This window comes from Rhinolophus sinicus, chromosome 13 (assembly GCF_057876585.1).
Source record: "Rhinolophus sinicus isolate RSI-liver-muscle chromosome 13, RSI-T2T, whole genome shotgun sequence".
NCBI lineage: Eukaryota > Metazoa > Chordata > Mammalia > Chiroptera > Rhinolophidae > Rhinolophus > Rhinolophus sinicus.
In genome coordinates, this window is record NC_142513.1 from 356,891 (window position 1) to 370,650 (window position 13,760).

General features: G+C 58.3%; 1 protein-coding gene across 4 annotated transcripts in view; it reads left to right on the plus strand.

The window, feature by feature from the left end:
* The window catches only part of ZBTB46 (zinc finger and BTB domain containing 46), a 44,996-nt gene that overhangs the window by 15,841 nt on the left and 15,395 nt on the right, over window positions 1–13,760 (plus strand). For 3 of the 4 annotated variants that reach the window (XM_074318020.2, XM_074318017.2, XM_074318018.2), the window contains exons 2-3: window positions 3,333–4,296; window positions 12,541–12,804. In XM_074318020.2, the coding sequence (XP_074174121.2) occupies window positions 3,366–4,296; window positions 12,541–12,804 (1,195 nt within the window). In that variant the 5' untranslated portion in view covers window positions 3,333–3,365. The remainder of the gene's footprint in view (window positions 1–3,332; window positions 4,297–12,540; window positions 12,805–13,760) is intronic. The other variant, XM_074318019.2, reaches the window with a different exon arrangement.

The window sequence follows — 13,760 nt, forward strand, 5'->3', positions numbered from 1 at the left end:
TGGTGACGTGCACTGTCACCGTGGTCCTGGTTGTCTGTGGTGGGCATGGGCCAGCTCACGAGCCCCTGGCACTGTTCAGGCCAACGTGACTCTTGGGGTTTGGTCTGCAATGTGGATTCAAGTTGGTTTGGTGCCAAAGTAGTTGTTTCACAAGTGATTCTGGCTGAAACTGAATTATCCTGAGATTAGTGAGTTGTAAATAAAGTAAGTAGTAGAGAAACTACAGGAGAAATACAAGCGGGGAGTTTGGGAACTCAGCATTAAGATGGTGCCACTGGCAGGTGATGCTGGCATCACTTTCGTGCCGTCTCAGGAAGCAGCGCTGTGACAGGTATCCCCTTCGCCCCTTGATCTCACCCAGCCCTTAGCTTAACCTTACAGTGACCGGGCATCTGTGTCCCTTCATGGACCACAGGCTCCCCTCTGAAAGAGTCCCTTACTCATAAGGGTGCCACACGTGGACCTTTCAGTGCATGAAAGTGCCCTGTACCCTGTGCGTCAGCACAGAGATGATGATCAGCTTACCCATCCACAGGTGTGAGTTCACATGTGTGTCCTATGGACAGGTGTGTCCCTGGGACAGGTGTGTGTCCCCGGGACAGGTGTGTGTCCTGCGGCCAGGTGTGCCTCCATCAGACAGTGTACACCACCAGGGCAGGGCAGGTGCTCTGCTGTCCTTGCCCTCGTGCTGTGAGTTTACTTTAGTTTCAAGTGTGTATCTCACTTGTCAGTGGTTACATGACACGACTGCTGTTCTGCCCAGGGCACCTCCATTTTTAGGGTCGCAGCTGCTGAAAGGCAATGGCAGCTGGCCACAGGGCAGCCGCTCTTCCTCTGCGGTCAGGTGGGTGGGACCCCCGCGATCGGCTTCCTGACTGTGAAATGCACATGTGCCCGCTCTCCTGAAGCTTCCGCAGGGTCCATTCCGTGCATCTGCTGGGTTTCCACAGCAGGCTGATCTGTGTTAGAGGATCACTATTTTAGATTCCTTTTCTTTTTCACAGACAGGCAACTTTTTCCCCAATGAAAGTTGTACTGTTTTCTTACTACCAAATCTCTATGCAGTACATAGCTGATTTTTAAGCTGCCCTGGTTGAATGATAATTTGTTTCGTAACTTTCCATAGGAGTTGAATTCATTTTAGCCCTGTGAGGTTGTTGTTGCTTCTACAAACGGCACTGGGCTTTCTTCTCCTTCTCTGTGCTCTTCCTAACTCTTGAAGGATCTGTTTTACTGGCAAGTGAAGAGACTCGTTCAAGTCGGATCTCAGATTGTGTGACCTGCGTTGGCTCATTTGCGTCTGTGCCTGAAGCTGAGGTCCTCCCTTCACAAGGAAGGAGCAGCTGCCACTCCACGTGGAACATTCAACTGAGGCCTTGAGTGTAAATGCTTGATTTCCTCAACTTGAAGCATGTTTGGTCCCTCCCCAGGTGTGAGGGATGAGGCCACTCCTGGATGGAATGTCTGTCCTTGTACCGACTCCGACACAGGGTGGGGGACAGATGCTGGGTTATAACCCCGCTTCTGGGGCTCTGTGCACTCGAAGTCCAGATCCCCTGGTGTCGTCTGCGGGCACACGACGCCTCCCTGCAGCCCATCTGAACATTCTTCATATTCTCCTCTTCGGTGGCCTGTCCTCATGGGGGACAGGCTCAGCTGCTGTTACTGAAAGGCTGACACAGGATAGAGGCGGCATGTTTACTTCCTGTCTTCGAGTCTGGGGGCCAGTCGGGGCGGAGGTCCGGTTCTCACTGTGACCCCAGTGCCTGGACAGCACCAAACTGAGGGGGCAGGTGCAGTGGGAGGTCACCAGGGCCTGGGCTGGGTGTATTGGCTCCACTCTCACAGCAGGTGCCGCCAGCAGGTGCAAAGGGGATAGTGGGAACGGCTGCCTGTGGGAGACAGAGTGAGTGAAAGCCTTTTGCGCTTTCCTGCCTCACTTTCCCTGCCTGTGAAATGTGAAACAGTAACTATTTTTTTTCACAAAGCCCTTTAAAAATGATTTTGGGTGTTTAAAAACACTTTGTAATGACTAGAGGAAGGCCTGTGTGTTGTAACAAATTTGAGCCAACAAAGGACTTTTTAAGCTACAACGGGCAGAGTGCCCCTCTCACCCCCCAGCCTGGGCCCCAGACACAGACTCTCCCTGCACTGGAGCGCGTAGGCTTCTCCCATTAAGCACATTTTGGGTGAGCGCTGCTGCTGGACGAGCTGGAGAATGGAGCATTTAACAGGGAGCATCAAACGCTACCAACTCTTTCTCCAGGAGTATTGGGGCCAAATGTGTCCCCTCAGAATTCATGTGTTGAAGTGCCTCAGAGTTTGACGGAATCTGGATGTAATTAGCTAAGATGAGGTCACACTGGGGTAGAGTGGGCCCTAATCCAACATGACCAGTATCCTTATAAGAAGGGGACACTGGGACAGACGGGCACACCGGGACAGTGCCATGTGAAGATGGAGGCCAGACGGGCGATGCTTCTACAAGCCCAGGGGCTCTCAGCAGCGGTGGCAGCAGGCGTGATGGGTATCCTCCTGCGGCACCTTCAGAGGGAGCAGGCTGCCGACCCCGTGGTCCGGGACCTGGTCGCCAGGCTGTGCAAGAACACAGTTCTCTTGCTTAAGCCACCTGGGCCGTGGCACTTGGTCCCTGGGAAACCAAGGTGGGCGGCAGAGAAAGGCTGAGGCAGGAAGGCTGGGAGACGCAGGCGAGGAGCACAGGGCGAGAGGGGTGCCCAACGGGGAGGGGTTCTGTGCCCCAAGAGTCTGACCGGCTGTTTCCTGAGGATGGTGAGGCGCTAGTCCCCTCGCGTCCATTCCACTTACTGAAAACCTGCCCTGGAGGCCGAGCTGGTGCCCGCAGCCCGATGCAGGCTGCCCGCCTCTGGAGCTGCTTGGGCTGCATTCGGGCAGTTTGTTGGGTGACGGCAGTTACAGCTGCTTTTGGTGGGGAGTCTGTGTCTGTTGTGATTAAGGTTGTTCCTTTTAGGGTGAGGGATGAGGACACAGATTGTCTAACCTGGATGTGCCGTTGGGGTGAGGAAGCCGCTTTACCTACTGACGGGCGCTTTCCTTGTTTCTGGAATATCTGCTTTTTGTTCTGCGTTTGCTGCGTGTGGGATCCTGTCCAGGGCTCCGTGTCCATTATGACGGCGGCAAAGCCTTCAACCCAGGGCCTGCCCTCCCGCTCGCAGCCGGTGGAGGCCCGGCACCCCTGGCAGGGCGCTCGGTTGCCTGTGGTCACGCGCCTCGGGAGGCCTGCCCTGCGCCGTCCCCGCCCTGCCTGGCGGTCGTGTCCACTGTGGTAACTCTTGCCTTCTTCTCGTCTGCAGAGTCTGTAGGAGAGGCAGCGGCGAGGCTTCCCCATGAACGACCGGAAGGAAGACATGGAAATCGCGTCCCACTACCGGCGCCTGCTGCGCGAGCTGGACGAGCAGAGGCAGCACGGCGTCCTGTGCGACGCATGCGTCGTGGTCGAGGGCAAGGTCTTCAAGGCTCACAGGAACGTGCTGCTGGGCAGCAGCCGCTACTTCAAGACGCTGTACTGCCAGGTGCAGAAGGCGTCCGACCAGGCCACGGTCACACACCTGGACATCGTCACGGCCCAGGGCTTCAAAGCCATCATCGACTTCATGTATTCCGCCCACCTGGCCCTCACCAGCAGGAACGTCATCGAGGTGATGTCGGCGGCCAGCTTCCTGCAGATGACGGACATCGTGCAGGCGTGCCACGACTTCATCAAGGCCGCGCTGGACATCAGCATCAAGCCGGACGCCCCGGACGAGCTGTCGGAGTTCGAGGTGGGCGCCCAATCTGGCAGCGGCGCGGACGCGCTCATCTCCGCCGTCATGGCCGGGAGGAGCATCTCCCCATGGCTGGCCCGGCACACGAGTCCCACCAACTCCTCAGGGGACTCGGCCATCGCCAGCTGCCACGAAGGAGGAAGCGGGAAAGAGGACCAGGAGCCCAAGGCCGATGGTGCCGACGACATTTCCTCACAGTCGCTGTGGCCGGGCGACGTGGGCTACGGGTGTCTGCGCATCAAGGAAGAGCAGGTGTCACCCCCACACTACGGGGGCAGCGAGCTGCCTTCTGCCAGGGATTCTGCAACCCAGAGCTCCTTCTCTGAACAGGCTGGAGGGGATGGCTGGCAGCCCACAGGCCGGAGGAAGAATCGGAAAAACAAAGAGACCGTCCGGCACATCACACAGCAGGTGGAGGATGACAGCCGTGCCGGTTCCCCGGTGCCATCCTTCCTTCCAACATCCGGGTGGCCGTTCAGCAGCCGCGACTCAAGTAAGCCTTCGATTTGTCATAGGTGGGGCTCAGACCCTGTCGGGCGCCAGTGGCCCAAATGCTCTGTGTCAGTGGCCCTGTGGCTGCTCATTTTGTAGACGAAGCAGCACATTTCCAGGCTCACATCTGCAGCTTCCCGTGGGTCACCTCCTTGCACAGTAAATTGGTGTGAGCACAGGGAATGTGACCAACGTGTCCCAAAGGCCAGTACAGTGTTGGTGTCACCGACACACACGGGCTGCCTGGTGGGGCTTTTCTGGAGCCCAGGGCGGCTTGAGCTGTGGGACCGATCTCTGGAAAAGTGGGTGACACTTGGAAGGAGCCCCCAGCATGAGGGCTGTGAGGTGGGCTTTCCCTTGTATTGGAAGCCTTTCAGAAGCACTGGTTGGGTAACTTAACTTTAAAAGATTTAAATGGTAACATTTTAAAGGTGAGAACATGTATTAAGTGGCGTGACTGAAGGCGGGGGGCACCCAAGCTCGCTCCACGGGCTCTCTCTGCCGTCACCCGCCTTCAGGTCTGGATTTCCCGTCAGCAGACTTGTGCCTTGGTCACTGTCATGAATATTGAACAAAACGTCACCTGCATGTGTTTGGTCCTCAGTAAAAAGTTTGCTTTGACCGGGCGTCCTGAGGACGTAGGGCCATCATCATAGGGCCATCGAGCTCCCCTCACAACAAGGGGCCCTTCCTACTTGCCAGCAGGTGTGGCTTCAGTAGTTCAAACTAACTGACATGGGGCTTTCTTCTTGTCTCCCGGACTAGTAAACAGCAAAGGAAATGTTTACTAAATGCCAGGTGCCCCTCCCCGTGCCGAGCATATAATTACATTATGCAGAGCTTTCCGAGTGGCAGGAGGGGCATCAGGCACAGTGGGGACGTGAGGGCTGCGGCGGGGGCGGGGGCTTAGGGACCAGCAGAGCTTGGTCCAGAGTGGGACGGAGGCTTCTTAGCAAGTGCCTGTGGAGAGAGGCCCCTCCAGTAAGCTTAGAAATCAACAGAGTGAATGGATGCAGGTGGACGAAGGCAGCAAACTGCCCTGAAAAATGTCACAAATGTTAAGCATGCTGTGTGCTAGGGACACTCGGTCCCCCGCCCGGAAGGCTTCTTGGGGCTCCTGGGTGAGCCCCAGTCCTGCTCTCCTTAGCAGGAGGAGTGCTGCCCAGGCCTGCCCCCACCACCCCACACTGTAGCATTAGTTTTTGTCATAATACACGCATACCATAAACTTCATCCTTTCAACCATTTTTAAGTATATACTTCAGTGGCATTAAATACACTCACTGTTAGGCAGCCATCACTGGTATCCATTTCCAAAACTTTCTGCGGCTTCCCCAAACTGAAACTCTGTATTCAGTAAACAGCACTGCCCCGGATACACGGCAAGATACACCGCAGCCTGTGTCATGCACCCCTGCACGTGCCTCACCAGTTGCTTTGACCAGGGTCTCTCAGCCTGGCTGGCTGCTGCTGCTGTGGGGCCATTCTGGGCACTGTAGATGTTCCAGCGACCCTGGCTTCTGCCCACGGGATGCCAGTAGCAACCCACCCCCTAGTTGTGACAACCAAAAATGTCATCAGACATTGCAAATGATCCCAATGGACGGCCCCCCAGAACCGTTGGACTTTAACTGAACTAAGAAGTCTAGGTGTCTGAGCTGATATGAAAGCCACCCGTCCCCCTGCTAGCTGTGACGAGAGGGACAGCAGTGTCCCCGCCAGCTCCTCCGTGCTCTTCCACCAGCACACTGACACCTGAAAAGCAGCAGTGTCTGCCGAGTGACGAGGACAGGGCACCCCTTCACCCCTGTCACCCGTGGGCTGTGGTGCTGGAGGCCTTCAGATTAGCGTCACCGACGTCAGAAGAAATGTCGGCTCCTTCAGCCCATGGGCTTGATGTTTTAAATGCAGTTGTCGAACAGAAGGTGTTTTTAGAATCCAACAAGTGATTTCGGCTGGTACTTTTGTTAACGTCTTAAGTCCCTTGGGTTGTCAAGGCAACTGTGAGCCGCTCCTGCTAGATTATTCCGAGTTGCTAAGAGGAGGACGTGAGCTTGTGGGCTCGCGTGGGACGGCTTCTGCCTGCCTCATGGTGGCCGTTCACTCCTGCCTCCTGGCCCCCGGTGGGGTTTAGAAGTGTAAATTGTGCTCCCCAGTGGAGCCCAGTTTGTTTTCATTAAAGATTATTACATCTTAGAGAAGAGTATTTTTATTCTCGTCCTGCTGGTAGGAGACAAGGGCCGTCTGCAGAGAGACGTGTCAGGTGGTTACCGCACGTCACTTAGGGCGCTGGACGCACATCCTGACTCCTCCGTGTCCTCACCTGGATTTGTGGTGACTTGGACCTGTCAGCGTTTAGAGTGACTTTTTTCTGAGCAAAAGGCCAGTGTGTTTTAACCCAGCAGCTTGCGAGGAAGAGAGCATTGGAATTCACACCTGATCACAGCAGCGGTCTGGGACCCCAGGGGTGGCTCAGGGCCTTCCACTCCTAGTTCAGAAACCGGCACAGGAAGAGCCCAGGTGCCTTGTGCTGACGGCCTGATATCCCGCACACATCTCACGTCCCTAAGCGGCTCTGCAAACATGAGGCTCTGGAGCTGGATTGAAAGGTGTGGGTTGGTAAAGTGCGTGTACCTGAACCGAGATGGTTGGGCCAGGACAGTGGGAGTGTAAGACGCTTGGAACCACAGAGCAGCTGTGGTGGGTGAGCAGCCTCCTGGCTCCTGGCCAGCAGTGCCCCTGGCAGCTTCCCTCCTGCTGGGGAGGGGAGCAGCTGGCTTAGTGCCCGGGGTGGGGACTCCTCTCACTGTCCCTGGATAGTCACTGGTGCTGAGGGAGGAGCTGGTCCGAGGCTGGTGGCCTGTCCTCCCTCCTCGAAGGTGGGAGGGAGGAGTCATCTGGCCTGATTGATTGTCAGAACGGACTGCTGTCCTTTAGGACGCAGCATGAAAGGACTTGTTTGGAGAAGCAAGACCTTGTGAGGTTAACTGACATACCTACCTGATTGGACCCGTGAAGAATGAATGGGGTGCGTGTACCCAGGGTTCCCATCCTCCTGGTTTTGGGGAGAGTGCAAAGGTGCTCTGTCCATTTGTGGAAGAGGTCGTCTCTTGATCATGTCTGTTGAAGAAAATCGAAGTGATGCCACATGCTTTGCCAGTCTAGCGGGGCTGGTACTAGACCTGCTTGCAGGACTCAGACTGATGGGGCTGTTCCCGAGATGGGGGTGGGGGACTTCAGCTGCTGTGCTGCTCAGTCCTCAGGTTTGAGCACCTGCTGACCCCCACTCATCTGAGCACCCGCTGACCCCACTCATCTGAGTACCCGCTGACCCCACTCATCTGAGTACCTCCTGACCCCACTCATCTGAGCACCCGCTGACCCCCACTCATCTGAGTACCCGCTGACCCCCACTCATCTGAGCACCTCCTGCCCCACTCATCTGAGCACCCGCTGACCCCCACTCATCTGAGTACCCGCTGACCCCCACTCATCTGAGCACCTCCTGACCCCACTCATCTGAGCACCTCCTGCCCCCACTCATCTGAGCACCTCCTGACCCCACTCATCTGAGCACCCGCTGACCCCCACTCATCTGAGCACCTCCTGACCCCACTCATCTGAGTACCCGCTGACCCCCACTCATCTGAGTACCCGCTGACCCCCACTCATCTGAGTACCCGCTGACCCCCACTCATCTGAGTACCCGCTGACCCCCACTCATCTGAGTACCCGCTGACCCCCACTCATCTGAGTACCCGCTGACCCCCACTCATCTGAGCACCTGCTGACCCCCACTCATCTGAGCACCTCCTGACCCCCACTCATCTGAGCACCCGCTGACCCCCACTCATCTGAGCACCTCCTGACCCCACTCATCTGAGCACCCGCTGACCCCCACTCATCTGAGCACCTCCTGACCCCACTCATCTGAGCACCCGCTGACCCCCACTCATCTGAGCACCTGCTGACCCCCACTCATCTGAGCACCTCCTGACCCCACTCATCTGAGCACCCGCTGACCCCCACTCATCTGAGCACCTCCTGACCCCACTCATCTGAGCACCCGCTGACCCCCACTCATCTGAGCACCTCCTGACCCCACTCATCTGAGCACCTCCTGACCCCACTCATCTGAGGACCCGCTGACCCCACTCATCTGAGTACCCGCTGACCCCCACTCATCTGAGTACCCGCTGACCCCCACTCATCTGAGTACCTGCTGACCCCCACTCATCTGAGCACCTCCTGACCCCACTCATCTGAGTACCCGCTGACCCCCACTCATCTGAGCACCTCCTGACCCCACTCATCTGAGCACCTCCTGACCCCCACTCATCTGAGCACCTGCTGACCCCCACTCATCTGAGCACCTCCTGACCCCACTCATCTGAGCACCTCCTGACCCCCACTCATCTGAGCACCTCCTGACCCCACTCATCTGAGCACCTCCTGACCCCCACTCATCTGAGCACCCGCTGACCCCCACTCATCTGAGCACCTCCTGACCCCCACTCATCTGAGTACCCGCTGACCCCCACTCATCTGAGCACCTCCTGACCCCACTCATCTGAGCACCTCCTGACCCCCACTCATCTGAGCACCTCCTGACCCCCACTCATCTGAGTACCCGCTGACCCCACTCATCTGAGCACCCGCTGACCCCACTCATCTGAGCACCCGCTGACCCCCACTCATCTGAGCACCCGCTGACCCCCACTCATCTGAGCACCCGCTGACCTCCACTCATCTGAGCACCCGCTGACCTCCACTCATCTGAGTACCCGCTGACCCCACTCATCTGAGTACCCGCTGACCCCACTCATCTGAGCACCCGCTGACCCCCACTCATCTGAGTACCCGCTGACCCCCACTCATCTGAGCACCTCCTGCCCCACTCATCTGAGTACCCGCTGACCCCCACTCATCTGAGCACCTCCTGCCCCACTCATCTGAGCACCTGCTGACCCCCACTCATCTGAGCACCTCCTGACCCCCACTCATCTGAGTACCCGCTGACCCCACTCATCTGAGTACCCGCTGACCCCACTCATCTGAGCACCCGCTGACCCCCACTCATCTGAGCACCCGCTGACCCCCACTCATCTGAGCACCTCCTGCCCCACTCATCTGAGTACCCGCTGACCCCCACTCATCTGAGCACCTCCTGCCCCACTCATCTGAGCACCTGCTGACCCCCACTCATCTGAGCACCTCCTGACCCCCACTCATCTGAGTACCCGCTGACCCCACTCATCTGAGCACCCACTGACCCCCACTCAGGTCTAGGTATTCACTGACCCCCACATGCTTTTCCTCCAGGTGTGAGCTATGACCTGGAATCCCTCCTGGTGTGTCAGCAGTGCCCTCCAGTGGGACGTTTGGCCGAGACCGTGAGACTGCGGAGCCTGGGGGCCGTGGGTGGCTGAGAGGGCGGGCGCTGACCTCTGCAGACAACCGCGCCGTGACCGGCAGTCTTTGCAGCTCTGGCTCATCCATGGCCAAGGCCACACGTTTGAGTCACCGCCTGCACTTATATTGGTTTTGTTGCATGGCCAGCATAGCTACTTTTGCCGCTCCGGGGACGCCCTACAGAGTTGGGGGTGGCCACTGTCATGCCCCCCCCAGAGTAAGCGCTGCGGAAGCACCTCAGTGCGTTCTGTGCTGACGGAGGACAAGGCAGGCCACTTGGCAGGCCCGGTGGGGGCGTTGAGCCCCGCATAGGGAGGGGCAGTGAGCGCAGCAAACCTGTCATTCGAGGATCCGCGAAGCTCCTGGCGCTGCCCCCTGGACGTGGTGACCGGTCACCGCGGGAGACGGCGTGCTGGAGCGTGCGCGTGTGGCGTGGCGTGTGCGTGTGGTGCGCCGTGCGTGTGGCGTGCGCGTGCGTGTGGTGTGCCCGTGCGTGTGGCGTGCCGTGCGTGTGCGTGCCGTGCGTGTGGCGTGCGCGTGCGTGTGGTGTGCCCGTGCGTGTGGCGTGCCGTGCGTGTGGCGTGCCCGTGCGTGTGGCGTGCCCGTGCGTGTGCGTGCCGTGCGTTGGCGTGCCGTGCGTGTGCGTGCTGTGCGTGTGGCGTGCGCGTGCGTGTGGTGTGCCCGTGCGTGTGGTGTGCCGTGCGTGTAGCGTGCGCGTGCGTGTGGCGTGCCCGTGCGTGTGCGTGCCGTGCGTGTGCGTGCCGTGCGTGTGCGTGCCGTGCGTGTGCGTGCCGTGCGTGTGCGTGCCGTGCGTGTGGCGTGCGCGTGCGTGTGGTGTGCCGTGCGTGTGCGTGCCGTGCGTGTGCGTGCCGTGCGTGTGCGTGCCGTGCGTGTGGTGTGCCGTGCGTGTGCGTGCCCGTGCGTGTGGCGTGCCGTGCGTGTAGCGTGCCCGTGCGTGTGCGTGCCGTGCGTGTGCGTGCCGTGCGTGTGCGTGCCGTGCGTTGGCGTGCCGTGCGTGTGGCGTGCCTGCACGTGATGCGGTGCTTGCTGGTTGTGGTGCGAGCTGCTCTCCCCACGCCGACCGCCGTCAGCGTCTTGTCTTTGGGACGCGTCCCTTCACGGCGCTGTCCGGTTTTCACTGCTGAGTTGAAAGTTCTTTGTATGTTGATTACAAGTCCTTCGTCAGGTATGTGTTTTGCAAACACTTCTCTGTCTATGGCTCATTTATACTCAACATTGTGTTTTGAGGAGGCTATTTTATGAATTTTGTTTAAAGGTTTTATTGGGGGAGGGGAACAGGACTTTATTGGGGAGCAGTGTGCACTTCCAGGACTTTTCCAAGTCAAGCTGTTGTCCTTTCAGTCTTACTTGTGGAGGGCGCAGCTCAGCTCCAGGGCCAGTTGCCGTCGCCAGTTGCAGGGGGCGCAGCCACCATCTTGTCACACATTTATGGCCAAATGATGGGGGCCAGAGGTGCTTCTGGAAGCTGCGTGTCTGAGCCGCACAGCTTTCCCAGCTCTGTCATTGGCATCTGCCTTCTGCCTGGCGGAAACCTGAAGGTGGGCACACAGACCAAAATTGCACTTTGAGTCGACTTTAAGCCTGGAGGTTAGGTTTGTACAGAACAGCCAGTGACAGGAGCCAGTGCTGGTGCCAGTGACAGGACTGCTGCATTGGTCAGCGTCCCCTGGAGTGTTGTCAACGGTGTTAGCTTTTTCGTAACCGTAACAAGAGCGTAGGTCGTGGCTTCATGCAGCATCGGACTCTACGCACAGATCAGGTGCCATGGAAACGTTGCTTCAGCTTCCTGTTCTGTTGGTAGGACTTCTTTTTGACATTGTCGTCTTAAATTCCTTTTTCTGAATTCAAGCTGGGACCGAGGAAGACCCGGGAAGCCGAGGAGCCTCTGCGTTTCCTTCCTGGGCACCTGGCTTCGGCGGAGTCCCGCAGCTGTGTGCCCGGAGCCCGCTGGCCCCTGTGTCCCCTCTGCCTGGGACAGTGAGAACCTGGGGGGACCCGGGGCTGGCCTCAGACTCCACCTGCTGGGCACTTTCCCTTTGCTTTCTCATTAGAGGAATAGTAAACTCTGGAAAGGCCCACCCCTTCCCCCACTTCCAAAAGGAACCGCCAGAGTAGACACAGAGGCCAACCAGAGCCAGACGGCGGCGCCCGGAACAGTGGTGGCCATGCCTGTCACTGATTTGGATGCTACGAGTGTTCAGACATGTCAGACTTCTTCATTTGTCCTCCTTTACAGTCCCAGTCTTCAGAATGGACCAGTTACTTTGAAGTGTTATTCAGACAGTATTATCCTTATGTTAGGAGGTGTCCTAAATATTCTTTCCAGAAATCTGGGGCGTGACTTGTGTCTTGGGTGCCAGCAGAAAGACTCTGGGACGTTGGAGATGCAGCCCTTGGTGGCATGTCTTTGCTTGTAGCTGGATTGCAGACAGTGGGGATGCTTCACGTGTTCTAGTACAAAACGCCACTTCTGGCTGCAGGTCTCTGCACTGCCTCCCGCGGACGCCGCGGAAGTGCCAGCCCGTTTCTGTATTAAAGTTTGCGGTTTGCTGAAGGCGGTCTGACAGCAACACAGGCCTCCCCTTCTCTGATCCTCAGCGGCCCCCATTGTTCGCAGTTGAGCCCCAGTCCGCGGCCCTAGCTGTGACTTTGCCATGTCCTGGGGTACATCAGCGACCTGGCTGGCAGGGTGGGGTGGGACCTTACAAGCAGCTGGGAGGTTGGGAAGCTTGTTGCCATGGCTCCTCCTGAATGTGCCTCTTTTCCGCTTGAAGAGTCTTGACGTGACCTTCTGTTCTGTTTCCTCCCGCAGACGTGGACTTGACCATCACTGAGGCTGGTGGCTCTGACAACCGAGGGGAGAGGGCTGACCTGTGTGCCCACGTGGACGAAGGTCTCCTGGGCCCGCCCCTCACCCCTGAGAAGGACGACGTGCTGCAGCAGGCCACTGCGGTGGCCAGCCTGCGGGCGGCGCTCATGAGTAAGAACAGCCTGCTGTCGCTCAAGGCAGATGTGCTGGGGGATGACAGCTCCCTGCTGCTGGAGTACCTGCCCAAAGGCGCACACGCCCTGTCCCGTAAGTGCCGGCCCAGCTGGGCTGCTCGGCTCGGTTCTGAGTGTGGAAAGGTGCAGCAGGGATCAGGCCTCAGCCAGACAGTGGCTGAGGGTGTAGCGTGTTGGTTCTGGCCATCAGTGGGGGGTTGCAGTGCCCTCAGACCCCGCTGAGGTTCGTCAAGAGGTCACACGGGACCCGTGTGCTGTGGTGCTGGGTGCCCAGGGCCAGAAGGCAGTGGACGTGGGGCCGTCAGTGTGGCCGGCATGTGCCTGTTAGAGCATCTGTACTTGACACTGAGGCATCTAAACCTAAAACCTGACGGAGCTTAGAGTGCGCGTGCACTGAGCAGGCCTGGGACAGGAGCCCTGTGAGTAAGGATGAGCCTGTGAGGCAGGGGACGCAGGAGCCTTCCTATAGGAGGGACGGGTCAGGCTCCCTCTGCTGGCATCTGCCCTGCCTTTGCGCCGTGGGGAGAGGTGCCAGGGGCCTGAGATCAGGGTGCATCTTGCGTTTGTTCCCACTAGACAGTGCTGGTCGCACGTGGATCTGTAAGAAGCAGTGGACATTGTGTTTGCAACTTAAATGTCTCCAACCAAATTCCGGTTGCCCGGGATCAAATGCCGAACCCAGAAGCGGCTGGGGTACAGCCGTGCTGTTGGGCAGGGGCTCACCCCAGATGTCCTCCCAACAAAACGCGAAGGCGTTTTCACACCCACCACCCTGCCCGCCAGCCTGGGGGTGCCAGCCCGAGAGCGAGCCTCTTTCCCGTGTCACAGGTGCTCTGAAGAGCCATTCTGGGGACACGCATGGCAGCTGCCCATGTGCTGCTAAAGGAGGCACTGAGCGTGTCACCGGGGAGAAACACTGTTTAGTTGATACTCAGTGTGGGTGTGCAAGAGTGAAGTGTGGCCCTGTTTCTCTCCATGGGGGCCGGACGCACCCCAACATGGGAGGTGCCGAGTGCGGAGGGGGGCGGG